The following is a 16,072-nucleotide window of genomic DNA, read 5'->3' as shown; positions in this document are numbered from 1 at the left end:
AGACCGTCGATGATTCATCATCATGTTTCTCCATACATTCCTTATTGATATGGCCAAGTCTGCCACAGAAGTAACAACAATCCCCAAGCCTCTAGTACTTCAAGCCAATCCACTTTGTCGAAGTTTTGCAAGTTGCAATTTTAACACCCCTCCTTAGTGGCTTTTTAATATTGGCCAATTAAACCTTCGCACACATTGTCTCTTCCCACTCTAATGGGTCGTTGTAATCCAATTCGATAAAACCTCCTAGATTTTCCCCAATCTCAATAGCAAAGGTCACATGACGCATACCAAACGGAACATCCAACAATCGAATCCAAAACGGTGAACTTTGGAACACAACATCATAGGGTTGTTCATCCGCTTGTACTTCTTCCAATAGCAATAGTTGATTGTAAAAAGCCCACGGTCTTCCCTCGATCTAGTACCTTCATCTTATCATCCTCATTAAAGAATTGGAAAATATAGATATTTGTATCAATCACACGAATGGCTACATTGTTAGATAGACACCATAGATTCTTCAACACTCTTTTCATAGCCTCGACATTGTATGATTAGCTAGTCAGTAGTTTCCCAATCAACGACATAGAAACTCTCAAATTTGCCATGCCCTCTTCGGACAATTCCAAGTTACCCCCAATAACAACATCCTCCTCTTCAGTAAGCGTGATAGAGAGGGATCCTCCTCTAACAAATACCTTGTCCACAAACAACAATTTAACTTCTTGGTTCTTTTCTTAACATTATTAAAGGTTTTGGTTCCTTTCTTAACGATGGGAATTTAAAAATTCCAAAAGCTCACATACCAGGTAAAACTGGTGAAACAAAGAAAGACATAGTGTACGAAATTAAGATGATCGTCCATTATGATTACTAATACATACATACATGGCATAATATTGACTCAACACACAAGTGGCTATTATTCAAAGTGGTTAATAACACAAGTATAAATCTTATAACATATCAATCATAATAACTAAAACAAATGGAAAAATGAGATTAGATGAAAAGAGGTGCGTGAATGTCTAATACTTTAAAAATGAGGTAATTAGTGGAGCTACCTATTATTAGCTGAAATTAATAGTGTAACCCTAAGATTAAAAATGTAAGTTTATAACAATCGTTATTTATATAAATGTACGAGTGATAGGGCTCCATAAATGGTAGATCCTCTAACTATTATTCAGTTATTGACATAACTAACAGAAAATGGAGTAGAAGATAAAAATAAATATAATCCTGATAATAACTTTTCTTTTCTCAAATTATTCGATTTTGGTTTGGTTTTTGTAAGATTGTGTAATTCTCCTTAGCGGAGGCATTCTCATTAAATCAATATATATAGGGTTTACAACCTAATCATGAGAATAACCTAAAATACACAAGATATATTTTACAGAATATTTACGAGATAATATAAACATATTATCTAACACACCCCCGCAGTCGAAGCGGGAGGAGGTCGAATGCTGAGACTGTCTCTGAAATCCAGAAATAGTTGGCGAGGTAACCCCTTTGTGAAAATATCCGCATACTGAGATGAAGACGGAACATGTAAGACCTTAATCTCACCAAGAGCGACTTTATCGCGTACAAAATGAATGTTCATCTCAATGTGTTTGGTACGTTGATGTTGTACCGGATTAGAAGACAAGTAAACGGCGGAGATATTATCACAATAGACCAAGGATGCCCGTCGAATAGGGCAATGTAACTCAAGAAGTAGATTCTAGAGCCAACATAATTCAGAAACAACATTAGCGACACCTCTATATTCTGCTTCGGCACTTGATTTGGACAATGTATCTTGCCGTTTTGCGGACCAAGAGACTAGATTATCACCTAAATAAACACAATAACCTGAAGTGGACCGTCGAGTGTCCGGGCAGCCTGCCCAATCGGCATCAGTGTATGAAGTAAGTCTCGTAGGTGCAGAACGGTACAAATGTAGGCCATGATCATAAGTGCCTTTAATATATCTGATAATACGCTTAAGAGCGTTAAAATGAGGTTCCCTGGGAGCATGCATAAACAGACAGATCTGCTGGACAGCATAAGCAATATCAGGTCTGGTAAAAGTAAGGTACTGAAGAGCACCTGCAAGACTCCTGTAAAGAGAGGGATCCTTCATTGGCTCACCATCATGAGCACTAAGTTTCGACTTAGTGTCGACTGGAGTGATAATCGGCTTGCAGTTGTCCATTTTTTCCCTGTGAATAATTTCCTCTGCATACTTACTCTGACAAAGGATCATAGAGTCCTTTGTTCTGGTTACAGAAACCCCCAAAAAAACTCAACTTCCCCAGATCAGTCATGGAGAATTCGGACTTGAGAAGAGCAATAATATCACACTTGAGTTGTTCGGAGGAAGCTGTAAGAACAATGTCATCAACATAGAGCAAGAGATATGCAACATTAGCACCATGTCGCAAAATAAAGAGGGAATTATCACTTTTTCTGCAAACAAAGCCAATCTGCAAAAGATAGTTAGAAAATCTTTGATACCAGGCCCGAGGGGCTTATTTAAGACCATAGAGAGATCTGTTAAGCCGGCAAACATGTGTGGGAGCGTCGGGATTTACAAAACCCGGTGGTTGATGCATATAAACGGTCTCTTTTAAGTCACCATGAAGAAACGCATTTTTAACATCCAATTGATGAATAGGCCAGTCCCTACCCAAAGCAATACTTAAAACAGTACGAATAGTCGCCGATTTCACCACAGGACTAAAAGTCTCGTCACAATCCACACCAACCTGTTGAGACTTGCCATTCACAACAAGTCTTGCTTTATGTCTCTCCAATTCACCAGTTTCCCTGTATTTGTGTTTAAATAACCACATACACCGAATAATATTCACCCCTTCTGGTCTTGGAACAAGATCCCAAGTGTGTTGTTTAGTAAGAGCATTAAATTCCTCATTCATGGCCGCATTCCAATTATGATCAAGCATGGCAATTTTCGAATTTTTAGGCAAAGGTGAAATATCGGGTATTGACACATGAGCTTGATATTTTGGATTTGGCTTGAATATTCCACACTTGGCACGAGTGGCCATAGAGTGTGAAGGGTGAGGAGTGGGCCGAGTTTGGGAAGTTTGTTGGACCGGGGTCGGGGAGGGAAGAGAGCCGAACTGAATTGTTGGGCTAAGAGGAGAGGCGTGTGGGCTGGTGGGAGAATTGGGGGGAGATGGCATAGGAGTCCGCGGCCCAGCTGCGGTATGAGGGACTGGGCCGCAACCAACCTGCGGACTACTCTGCTGGGTTGGGGATTGGCGTGGAATGGTGGGAATTGTTGGGGAAATAGGTGGGCCATGTGTTTGTGGGATTTGTGGGCTGATTTGTGACAAAGAATGCATGAAAATGGGGAGCATGGCAGAAGCATTATCATTAGCATCCAAAAAATCATAGTCTTGATTTCTAAAATGTTTGAGGTTAGCAAAGGGAAAAATATCCTCTACAAAGGTTACATGACGGGAAATCAAGATTTTATTAGTGGACAAATCGTAGCATAAATACCCTCTATGGTTAGATGGGAACCCCAAGAAGACACATGGTACGGACCTAGGAGCAAGTTTGTGAGGGGCCGTAGCACTTAAGTTTGGGTAGCATAGGCAACCAAAAATTCGTAGGTGATCATAAGTGGGCGTCCTACGGTAGAGAATTTCAGTTGGAGTCCTATTTTGAATGGTTGTTGATGGTAAGATGTTTAGAACATAAGCAACCATGTGTATGGCATATACCCAAAAAGGAGGGGGGAGAGAAGCATGAAAGAGGATGGTCCGAGACATGTTATTAATGGTGCGAATAATTCTTTCGGCCTTGTCATTTTGAGAAGAAGTGTTTGGACAAGAGAGACGAAAGACCATGCCATTATTTGCACAAAAATTGCGAAAGGGGGAATTATCAAATTCACGACCATTATCACTTTGGAATGATTTTATGGCTTTTTCGAATTGTGTTTGAACATATGCTCGGAAATTAAGGATAATATCAAAGACTTGTGACTTGTATTTAATAGGAAAAACCCAAATAAAGTGAGAGAAATCATCAAGCAATACTAAATAGTATTTATGACCCAATTTGCTAGCAATAGGAGAAGTCCATAAATCCATATGAATAATGTCAAAAGGGGAAAAAGTAATAGAAGTAGATGACTGAAAAGGAAGTCGTACATGTTTTCCCAAGGACATGAATAGAAAAATTGAGAACTATTTCTCTTATTACATTTAATAAAATTGTTCTTCCTAAGAAAATTAAAAATTGGTTCGCCGGGGTGTCCAAGTCTAAGATGCCAAGTTGAAGGAGAAATAGCAGCTAGAGATAGTTGACTAGTGCCATATGCAGCGGAAGAGTTTGAGAAAGGATAGAGGTCCCCCACACTATTGCACCTCGCTAGAGTTGTCCCCGAAAGAAGGTCCTTCACAGAAAAACCGAAAGGGTCAAACTCAACAGAAACGGAATTGTCACAAGTAAATTTTCTAACAGAAATTAAGTTCTTAATTATGTTAGGAATAAAGAGGATATTTTTGAGAGAAAAGGGTGGATTAGGTGGGGGGTAGTAAACATGTCATAGCCGTTAATTGGAATACGTTTGCCATCACCAACTAAAATAAATTGAGGAGTGCTCAAATTAAACAGTTTAGAAATGTTACCCGAGTCACGAGTCATGTGTGAAGTGGCTCCCGTGTCCATGTACCATCCATTGTCCGTCGGTTGAAGACTCATGGAACTATATGCTTGCCCCAAATCCTTAGGTGACATAAGTGGACCGTAAGAAGACTGGCTTGGGCTTGCATAGTAGGCCTGTTGGGGAGGGCGGCCCAAAATCGAAGGACTGGACCCTCTACTTGACTGTTGCTGGGCCGTTGGAAATGGGCAGGGTGGTGAGGCCCACTGCCCGGGTTGCTGTTGCCAGGATGGTTGGGCTCCCCATTGAGGGGCCTGATGCCATTGAGGTGGCGGTTGGGCCTGTTGGGCCTGCCCCATTGAGGGGCCTGTTGAGCTTGCTGCTGATTATTGTTGTTGTTAGCCCGCCCCCGACCACGGCCTTTACTCTGCTTGCTGCTGCCACGGCCGCGGCCGCGACCCTTGCTGGTGCCACGCTGCTGGTCTGCTGGAGGCGGCTGGGTTGCGCCGGTGGTGGTGCCGGTTTGGGCCTGCGAGTTCTGGGCCACAAAGGCTTGGCCTTGTTCCCGTTGCGTGTTCTTGCGGGTTTCTTCGAGAAGGAACATAGATCGAGCCTTGTTGAAGCTTGGAGTTGGTTCGGATTGAGATACTATGGCAGCCACAGTATCATATTCACCTTCGGTGAGTCCGGCAATTAATTGCATAACCATCTTTCGATCTGAAACGGGACAATCAACATTAGCAAGTTGATCCGCGAGAATCTTGATTTGCTTACAATAATCAGACATATTAGTATAGTGCTCGAGTTTGGTATTCGAAAACTGCTCCTCCAAATACACTGCCCTAGTATGCTTATTGTCATGAAACAACTCTTCGAGTCGGGTCCATAATTCTTGAGCCGTAGCACCCGCTTTCATGATAGTATTAACAAGATCTTTGGATATAGTGCTATATATCCATTGCTTGACAATCGCATCTAATCGCTTCCACGTATCATCATCAATATATGTCGGACGTGTAACCTTCGTGTCAATATGATCAAGCACGTTGCAAGCACAAGCTTGAATTTGGAAAAGTTCAACCCATGTAGCATATTGGGAGTCCTCGTGATCAAGAGTCACGTTCATAACAGATTTGATGTTGTTAATGGCATATATCGGGTGAAAAGGAGTGTTTTTGGGAGGAGGAGGAGGAGGGGGGGTTTCGTCATCACCGGGCATGGTGGTGAGTTAGGGACGGCTAAGGGAAGGTGTAGGATCGTTGTTAGGGTTGAGAAGAGAGAAAACCCTAATTGGAATCTGATACCATGTAAGATTGTGTAATTCTCCTTAGCGGAGGCATTCTCATTAAATCAATATATATAGGGTTTACAACCTAATCATGAGAATAACCTAAAATACACAAGATATATTTTACAGAATATTTACGAGATAATATAAACATATTATCTAACAGTTTTGATATTATATAAAGGAAATAAAAGTTTAACTGTGATTATATCATTATTCTTGAATCACAATTTGCATACACAAAAACAAATGACTAACTGAAAACGACTATATGTTTGAATTAACATATTTCACTTACTAGTAGAGCTAGGCATCGTGCCGTGCCAAGCCACCGTATGTCGTGTCTCGCCATGTCATAAGGTGGGTTATGTCGTGTCGTGCCGGGACTGGGTGATGGCGGGTCGGGCCGGGCCACCATATGGCACACCCTAACCAACGGCACAACACTACCCACATGTGTGGCGGGCCGGATCGTGTCGGGCTAGCCCCATTAATTTTATTATTAATTAGCTAACTGTAATAATTATTATATTTTTATTTTTATTATTTATAGTTCTGCACATTATTTTTATTATTTATAGTCTATTATTTTTATTATAATGGGTAGTGTTGGTGGGCGCCTGCGGGCTCGTGCTGGGTTTATGCAAAAAAAATCTTGTTCACGGTACGGCCCACGAACCACCCCTAGTTCCTCGTGCCATGTGGGGCTGCTAGCTAGCGGGCTCGTGCCGCCCGCGGGCTGGCCCCGCCCATGCTCAATTCTACTCCCTACTTAGACCTTATTCTTTTGAGCTTATGGGCAAAGCATGAGTTAGCAGAGCAGAGCAAATCTCAGCAGAGCAAAGTAGAGTAGATTGCAGCAGAGCAGAGCCGAGCCGAGTAGAGTAGATTTCATAATTATTGTTGTTGTTGTTGTAGTTATTATTATTATTATTATTATTATTATTATTATTATTATTATTATTATTATTATTATTATTATTATTATATCTCAAAAACAGATAAAGTTATACAATCTATAAAAAATTAGTGGGAAGCCGAGATACAATCTGGGCCCCTTCCTCTAGCTATAGAAAAGCCGATCCTAGTAAAGATATGAGTTGCAGCTCGTGTCCCAATATCCTGAGTCTTCGAGAACTTCTGAATCCGCTTCAGCAATTCAACAACCTCTTTTTCTAACTCTCCAAGAGAAGAGAAAGAGAAAGAGAAAGGAAGGAAACCATATCCAATTGTTCGACAACTGGATTCGTACTTGACCCGCTTCCGATTGGCCGCATCAGTCACAACCCGTCTCGGAACAAAGTCAGAAAGCCAAGACTGTGTCAATGGAGAAGACCCTGTTACGTCAACACATACATCGCGACCACGTCTCATGAATAAACTAACGCATCTGCAGGTCTGAGAGTCCCGTCGTTCCCTCCAAATAACTCAATGTCCACCTCCTTTCTAGCTGAAATCCCTGACCGATAGCAAACATCAACAAGGGTATCCTAGTAAAAATATGAGTTGCAGCATGAGCTCTAATGTCCTGAGTTGTTGAGAACTTCTTAACCCGATTCAGCAACGCAACAGCGTCCTTGTATAATTTCCCGAGTGAAGAAAAAAAGAAGGAAAGGAATTCATATCCAATTGCTCGAGAACAAGATTATTATTATTATTATTATTCTATTTACTTCTTTTTTTGTAAGAGAGAACAAAGTATTGTGATATAATTCGTACAGCATATTACATTCCACACCCAAACTTCAATTATCACATAAAAATTTGATTAATAATTGGCTAGTAACACACACCAGGGGCGGAGCTACATGTGTGCATGGTGATGCACGTGCACCAGCAACACTAAAAAATGAAATGGAATTTTAGCCTTTCCCCCTTTATTTTCTTTTCTTTTACAGTGGCTCCATGGCTGAGATCTTTGAAGTATGGGGTAGAACGGTAGAAGATGAATAGATTATGCAATATTTGAGTTTTAGAATAGGTGTAGGACAGGTGTCTAAGACTTATAGGTCCATAACCTCCACTCCTCTATTTATTTAATTTAAAATGCAAAACTTTTTTAATGTATTTTGAAAGCATAGGAAAAAGTACCCAATATGGAGTAGAGTAGGAATTTAAAGTTATTTCTTACTAGGCAATAGCTTTTAAAATTCTGACGTTTACATTTTGATACACTTTTTTTTTTTTTTTTTTCTCCTTTTGGCTTTAGAAATTAGTACTCGTACTTGTAAAGTTGTAAGCTGCTTGGGTGGTTTTGCCTAATACTCCTTATGTTTGTTTTTAAGTATCCCATAATAACATGACACACATGTTGAGGTAAAATTTTGATCAAATAAATATATTTTTAATATTAATAATCTACTAATTGAATCGATTTCAATAATTACCCATAAAACTTTATTTTTTCTTAATACGTGCGTAATTCATAAACATTAGTCAAATGTGTTTAATGAATAGTGCCAAAATGATCAATGGGGCACAAAAAAAAGCGGAGAGAGTAATAATAATATACCATAGAATATGGTTTTAAAATATATAAAAATATCAAACTACTAATTAAAATTTAGACACGACATCCGCAACCCGTTTCGTGATAACCGCATCATTTTCGTTATTGCAATTCATGACCGTTACCAATATTGCAACCGAAACCTCATTTTTGATAATTGATGGTGACTCATCATCTCGAAAATCCTGGATCCGCCACTGCATACACCCATACACACAATCCCCTCCCCTAAATATTAAAAAATTAAAAAAGTAAAAATAATAAAAAAAAAAACCACTGTAAAAAGTAAAAAGTCGATGTTATGTAGTGTTGGTTCTTTTCTTAATTGTTTAATAAAAGTATTGGTGCGTTTCTTCACAAAATGGGATTTCAAAAATTCTAAATTTCTAATATCTATATAGAAATATTAAAGCTAAAAATGGATGTTTACCTTTAAAGATTAATATGTTGTAAGGCACGATTAGAAGAAGTTAGCAATACTTAACTATTTCAAATTAAATTTTTTTTTTAAAGAGTAAACAATTAATCTATGGACAAAAGGCTAGAAGCAGCAGCAATCAATGGAGATGTAGAGTTCCTGAGAAGAGCTATTGCCTCACAACCACCAGATTACTTCATCGCTAAAAATAATGCCCAACAACATATATTCCATATTGCAGCGTTGTGTAGCAAAGTAGAGTTCCTGAGAGTAGCGTTGGAAATATTACCAATTACTATCCAACAAAAACAGACACTCCTCTTTCAAGGGGACATTGAGGATAGGAATCCTCTTCATTGCGCGGCTTACATTGACTCGTGCAATGATAGTGCTGAAATGGTGAAGCTAATCCTTGACGTCTACAAATCACAACCAGATCCATCTAGTTATAATAAACCCTGGTTATCAGTTAATATACCGTTGATTGTAGCCTTGTTTAATTCAAACGAGGAAAGTGCAATGGAGATAATGTCAATTGATATGGAGTTGCAGTGTAACATGGTGGATACACACGGATGTAGCCCACTTTTCCGTGCAGTCCAAAAAGGGTGCAATAAGGTTGCTGGGAAGATATTGGTGTCATCCTTCTCTTATAGTCTTAGTGGTGAACATGGTTCAACTCCACTTCATATTGCACCTAATTCTTCAGGTTTGTCCACTTTTCTTTGGTCTCTCAACTATCTTCTTTCATTTATTTATTCATATATATTAATTTAATATCTTTTGCTTGTAAAAAATATTAATATCTTTTGTGATAAAAATTATAGTAATTCAGTTTTAATTTGTGCCTAATCTATCTATCTATATCTATATCTACATCTATTAACTATTATTAAAACAAAACTTGCTGACATCATAAAGGGACACATGTCACTTTTTTATTAACAATTTTCCCGCTTAAACTATTTTTGACATCATCCTTTTTTTCTCTTTTTTTTATCTCATATATTCCTTTTTTTTTTTTTTTTTTTTTTTTGTTTTGAGGACTACTCCAAACTAAATAAATACAATACTTCTTTTAAAATTAATTAATGAAATTATGATTACACTTTTTTGAATAAAAAATTGGACAATTATTTAAACAAATAATAGTTACTTAATCCGGGCAATGCACGGGGACTAAACTAGTATTATAGTAATCCCCAGATATATTCTTATATTACACGTGTAAATACCACATAAAAAATTTTCCCGCCAAAAATATTGTTTTTTTAATTTTTTTTCATTAAAAATTTAATAATTTCAAGTTAGCTATAAAGCTTGAAATTTAAAAGCAATCAATGACAAAAAGTTAATTTTATCATAGTAAAAAGATAAGCTAGAAATTTTCAATTTTAAGATGCATAATCCTATGTTCAATTTGACCAAACTAAAAAAAGAACTAAGTAAATCAACCTACAAAATGTATTTATCATATTATGCATAAAAATAATCCAATTATATGTTTTGAAAAATCCGAGCATGGCTCGGGCATTTAGTAGTGATTAATATTAATTCAATGTTTACATAAGTTAAATAATTAAATAATGTTATTAAACGTAAATGTGCGAGAAGATATATTTTCATTCATATAATAAAATCAAGATACTCTAACAGTCTAACAAGCGGTATAATACTTTAACAGTCTAACAGACTATGTCTTGAAGTACAAAAAAAATCGTAAAAATACTTATAATTTTAGAAATTTATAGAGTAAAGCATAAATACAGTCCCTGAAGTTTCGTATAAAAGCCGTTTTAGTCCCTCTTTAACTTTTTTCACCAATTTAGTCCCTCAACCACCTACTTTAGTGTTTGTCATCCAAAAGTTTAGGGACTTTGCTGACTAAGCAAAAGTTGAGGGACCTTGACTCATCAAAAAAAGTTGAGGGATGTTGAGTCATCAAAAAGTTTAAGGACTTGATGTCAGAATTTGTAATTTAACTTTTTTTTTTTCTTTTTTTTTTTTGACAGGAGTAAATCCCAGGATAAAATTTGTAATCTTCTTCTACAAGCTTTATTATTTTAATGAGATGATTTTGAACAGTTTGGAAATAAATGCTTTTATCCAATGTTCCTAAACTTTTTTTGATGAGTCAAGCTCCCTCAACTTTTGCTTAGTCAGCAAAGTCCCTAAACTTTTGGCTGACAAACACTAAAGTGGGTGGTTGAGGGACTAAATTCATGAAAAAAGTTAAAGAGGGACTAAAACGGCTTTTATACGAAACTTCAGGGACTGTATTTATGCTTTACTCGAAATTTATAACTACTCTTTATGTAACTTAAGATATTTGCTCGTATTATTTACTCCGTATTATACAATTTTTAAACTTCGAAATGCCTTTAAATATTCAAAAAAAAAAAGTATTAAAACACCGCCTTATATACATTTGCATGTGTATAAAATATGAAGCCCCAATTAATCTCTGGGAATCTGGGATAAACAAAATCACATAATATTTTGGTAAATAAATCAACAACTTTATCCAATCATCATCACTATGGAACCCACTTTTATTGAAAAAATTGTTGATTTATTTACAAAATTGTCATGTGATAAACAAATTTTATGTATCTCATAGATTAACTTGTATTTACCCATAAAGTATAAATAATCTGTCATTTTGTTGTCTGTCTGCAGAAAATGTTTTAAGATTGCTACTACAGAAGCATCCAGAACTAGCAGACGTAGTGGATATCAACGGATACACTATTCTTCACCAATGGGCTAAAACAATGAAGGAAGTTTGGCCACTTGATTTTCTTTTAAGGGGGAAGTTTCCTGTTGTGAGGACCAAAGTATTTACGGATTTCATCTACCGATTGGGGAAGGACGATGGAAATAATCCATTGCATGTAGCGGCCAAAAATGAAAATGGTGAGGTTGGAAAAGCGATTATAAATGGTTATCAAACAGAAATTAAAGCAGCAGGGGATTCATATGTTCCTAATCCTCCTTGGAAAACAAAGAATAGAATTGGAAATACGCCTTTGCAAGAGGCTTTATCCTATAAAAATGAACAGCTTGCGTTGTATATATTATCACTCGACCCAACAATATATCAATTATTTAACAATGAAGACGAGAGTCCCCTGCTTACTGCGGTACAAAAAGGATGTGGAAAATTTGTTGACGAAATTTTGAGAAACCACCATGTTAATTTCAGCATGTTGCGCGCTTTTCATAGATCTACGGTGCTGCATTTCCTACCCAATATCCCTGGTAATAATTTAATATTTTATACATAGAATTTTTTTTTTTTTTTGAGGAGATACATAGAATTTTTTTTTTGATAACATTCATCGTTTTATTTTATTTTGGTAAATTAGAAAAAAAATAAAAAAAAAATATGCGGAGTATCTTTTATAATTTTGCATTAATTAACTTCATAAAAAAGTTAGGTTAGAATTCTATTTCTAATCAATTTGGATAGAATTTTAGGATATAATTTTAGTTTAGATTTTATTTTCGATAAAATACCAATATTTCATATGTACAAAATAAATTATTACTATAATTTTTTTTTTTGAAACATTGAATTATTACTATAATTTTAATCAAAAATTAATTAGATTATAACTCTCATAATTTATCATATAAATTTATTTTTTGTATTATAATATTTTTTGGAGCGAAGGAATTCGTTCAAAATGTACCACATCCATTATCTAATATATTTTCTAATCAATTAAAATAATATACTTCACAGTATAATATAATTTTATTATTGTGTGTCCTTAATATTTTTTTAAATTTTTTTTGAAAAAATAGATATATAATATATGCAAAATATTTTCTTTCAAATTTAGTAAAAAATTCGTAAAATAATCACTTAATTATCTAACCATATATATCTTAATATAAACTCATATATATATAATTAATTACTTTTTTTGAGAAATATAATTATAATTACTTTTTAATGTATAATGATTATTTATAGTAAAAAAATCATGAATATATATATATATATATGAACCTACCATAATTGGTCAATGGAGAATATCAAATGTGAAACAAAAGAATAAAATAAACACAAACGGCCAGCCACATTTTTTTCTCTCTCTTCTCTCTCCTCTCTCCTCTCCTCCATTTTCTCTTCCCTGAAGAAGTGAATTGAAGCACCGAATTTCTTGGCACTCCAATCCAGATCGCGTCGTCTTTGTTTCTCTCTCCTCTTTTCTTCTCCGATCTATCATTCGTCATCGTCGTGGGTTAGGGGCTGGCCTGGTTAGGGTGCTTTCATCGTCGTTGGTTAGGGGTCTGGGTATGGTTATGGGTTCGATCTAGGTTAGGGTGGGTTTTGGGTGTGGGTTGTTCGTGGGTGGGTTTGGCGGTTGTTCGTTTTGGGTAGAATTGGTTTGGTGGTGGTTTCGTGGGTGGGTAGTGGTAATTTTGTGGGTGGGTAGTGGCCTGGTGGTTTCGTGGGTGGGTAGTGGTAATGTTGTGGGTGGGTAGTGGTGGTTTCGTGGGTGGGTAGTGGTGGTTTTGTGGTTCTGGGTTCTAGATCTGTTTTGTTGGTGGTTTAGGTTGGTAGTGGTAATTTTGTTGGTGGTAATTTCGTGGTTGCTGGTGGTTAGGGTGGGTTTTGGGCTGGTGGCGTGGGGCAGTGGGTACGGGAGGTGGTGGTGGCGTGGGGCAGTGGGTACGGGAGGTGGTGGTGGTGTGGTGGAGTTAAAGGCTTTGAGGTGGTGTAGGATTAGGGGTTATTTACTTGGTTAGGGGTTACTAATAAGTCCGGTCAGGAGTTATTACTTGGTACGGTCAGGGGTTACTTAAATGAGGTTATTTGAGGGGTTACTTTGGGGGTTACTTGAGTGGAGTTACTAATAGGGCAGTCTGCCGCACCATGCGGCCACTGTAAAATAAATATGTAATCTAGGATAAAATATAAGAAAGTTTGAATAAAAAATATAATATTTAGTCATAAAAGATGGAAAAAAATAATTTTTATTTGCTTGATTAGGGATAAAATAAAAAGTTGATTTTGGACCAAATTACTTTTTATACTGGTATTGAAATATAGTTTTAAATTGGTATTTGCACGGGATCTAATCTAATACTGATTAAATCAAAGTATTGTAATTTTAATGAAGCTGATGAGAGAGTATATAATACCACCAACTATACTTTATGTATTACAGAGTATAATTTAAAATCATCAAATTATATTATAGTTATACATATATTTTTCTAAAATTATGCGTTCAGCCTTATGCTGCATGCTAGCTATAAAATAACTTAAACGAAGGGAGTACTAAAATTTGATTTAAGCAAAAAAAAACGGACCGGGGAGCTATTACAAAACTCTCTGTTGTAAACTGATATTATGTTTTTTATGATTGAGAATAAAGAGGATTTAGGCAAAAAGTTGCTTGAGAAATATTGGTGGATGATCGACTTCGCCAACAAAGATGAAAGAACTGCCCTTGATGCGGCTAGGGAATCAAATATATCATGGCTTACAAATTTGCTGAAGAAGCCTTCTTTGATACTACAAAGAAAATCCTTCGATTGGATTACCAAATGTGAGGAAGATGAGACACACTTTGTACTTAACTTCATTGATTATTGCAAAGATCTTCGTCAAGTTTGTCGTGAGCTGAATGATACTCCTCTGCACCACATCAAATTGCATTCTTATGAAGAGTACTTAAATTTGTTAAAGAAGCCATCCATTGCGGAACTAAAGAATACAGCTGATTATGAGGGTGCAACACCTTTGCATCGTGCCCTAGAGAGGAAGGACTTGCATTTTGTAAAGGCCCTACTCGATGATGGTGTTGAACATAACATACAAGATCGTCATGGTAAAACTGCCATGGATTTGCTTGATGAGCTTTGCGAGGAAAACAACGAATGGGTATGCTCTTCCAAATCGTTTTTTTATGACTTTTTGAGAAACTATATAATAAAACCCAAATTTTGTAAAAAAAATTATCTAATAAAAAAAATGGTGTAAAAAACTACCTAATAAAAGGTAAAATGTTGTAAGATACTACCTATGACCGGATCTATTCTGTTGACCAAACTTTCTGTCGTTGACCCACCTCTAAAGTAACTTTGAAAATAAGATAGTAAAAAAAACAATGGTTAAATATCGTATATATCAAGTAAGGAGGCATTAAAGTAGCTTTGAAAACAGGTTTATTTGCATGGGAATAGGTAAATATTTTTGTAAATATAAAAAAATACTCGCTCCGGCCCATAATTACAGACAAATAACTCTAAAAAGTACGGTTTTAAAGGAGGATGGAAAAAGTAGAGGAATATTGTATGAAAAAAAATAAAAAGTGAAGAATGTTGTATGGGATAATAAAAAATAGAGAATATCGTATGGAAAAGTTAAAAAGTAAGTAATGATTTTTTTTGGTATGTGTGTATTTTGTATGAAAAAGAGAAATAATAAGTAATAATATGATTGTTTAGATATGTGTGTAATTTTTGGGAAATACAAATTCTTAAATGGACCTGGTTCACACTAATTTATTGTGGACCACTAACATTAGAGAAAGTATGTTTGTTTTATTAACAAAAAAAGGGTCACTATAATTTTTTAAAAGGTCACTATGTTGAAATAAAAATCATTTTGGTAATATATAGGCCTAAGTGGTTATTTTTGTAATGAAATATTTTATATACTGATCAATATGAATAATAAAGGCCACTATGCTAAAATTAGGGTAATAGCGTCGTATTTCAAGTTCACAATATTATTAAACGTTGTAGTAGTTTTAATAAAGGTTACTATGTTAAAAATAAGGTTACTATGTTAAAAATAATGGTCACTATGTTCAATATAATGTCAGTTGCGTGTGTATAGACCTCGGGTCCACAATAATATTATTGTGGACCAGGTCCACGCAAGTCTTTTTGTTTATGAAAAAACTAAAAAGTAAGCAATGATTATGTGTTATTTTTAGTAATAGGAGGAACATTTTAGGACATCCAAAATAGTATATTTGTCTGTAATTATGGGACGGATGGAGTTAATCAGACTAAATAACTTTATTTGAATTTAATTCCAATAAACTTAAACCCTCCCTCAGAAATGAAAGGAATACTGTATAAAATAAGGATAATAAGAATGAATTTGTAAATATCTTTAGTTGAATTTAATTTTAATGTATTGGTCATTCTGCTAATCTATTTGGCTCACGAGCAAAATCAATATTCCCTCTG

General features: G+C 35.9%; 2 protein-coding genes across 2 annotated transcripts; both read right to left on the bottom strand.

Moving 5' to 3' along the window:
* Positions 1 to 2,240: 2,240 nt before the first annotated feature.
* LOC110721250 (uncharacterized mitochondrial protein AtMg00820-like) lies at positions 2,241 to 3,065 on the bottom strand. The gene is made up of 2 exons (XM_021900398.1): positions 2,589 to 3,065; positions 2,241 to 2,480 (listed from the first exon to the last, which is right to left on the bottom strand). The coding sequence occupies exons 1-2, from the start codon at positions 3,063 to 3,065 to the stop codon at positions 2,241 to 2,243; spliced, it is 717 nt and encodes a 238-aa protein (XP_021756090.1).
* Positions 3,066 to 4,730: 1,665 nt separating this feature from the next.
* Positions 4,731 to 5,855, bottom strand: LOC110721249. The gene has a single exon (XM_021900397.1). It carries the CDS (start codon positions 5,853 to 5,855, stop codon positions 4,731 to 4,733), a length of 1,125 nt encoding a protein of 374 aa, XP_021756089.1.
* Between the last annotated feature and the right edge of the window lie 10,217 nt (positions 5,856 to 16,072).

The sequence above is a fragment of the Chenopodium quinoa genome, unplaced genomic scaffold (genome assembly GCF_001683475.1).
Source record: "Chenopodium quinoa cultivar QQ74 unplaced genomic scaffold, ASM168347v1, whole genome shotgun sequence".
Taxonomy (NCBI): domain Eukaryota; kingdom Viridiplantae; phylum Streptophyta; class Magnoliopsida; order Caryophyllales; family Amaranthaceae; genus Chenopodium; species Chenopodium quinoa.
This window is presented reverse-complemented; position numbering and strand designations above follow the sequence as displayed.

Excerpts from the sequence above, each read along its gene's own strand:
- LOC110721249 (XM_021900397.1), bottom strand. The coding sequence starts at position 5,855 with ATGCCCGGTGATGACGAAACCCCCCCTCCTCCTCCTCCTCCCAAAAAC.
- LOC110721250 (XM_021900398.1), bottom strand. The coding sequence starts at position 3,065 with ATGGCCACTCGTGCCAAGTGTGGAATATTCAAGCCAAATCCAAAATAT. Across the intron at positions 2,481-2,588 it reads TGCATCAACCACCGGGTTTT|ATTGGCTTTGTTTGCAGAAA; the intron begins GTAAATCCCGAC and ends TATCTTTTGCAG.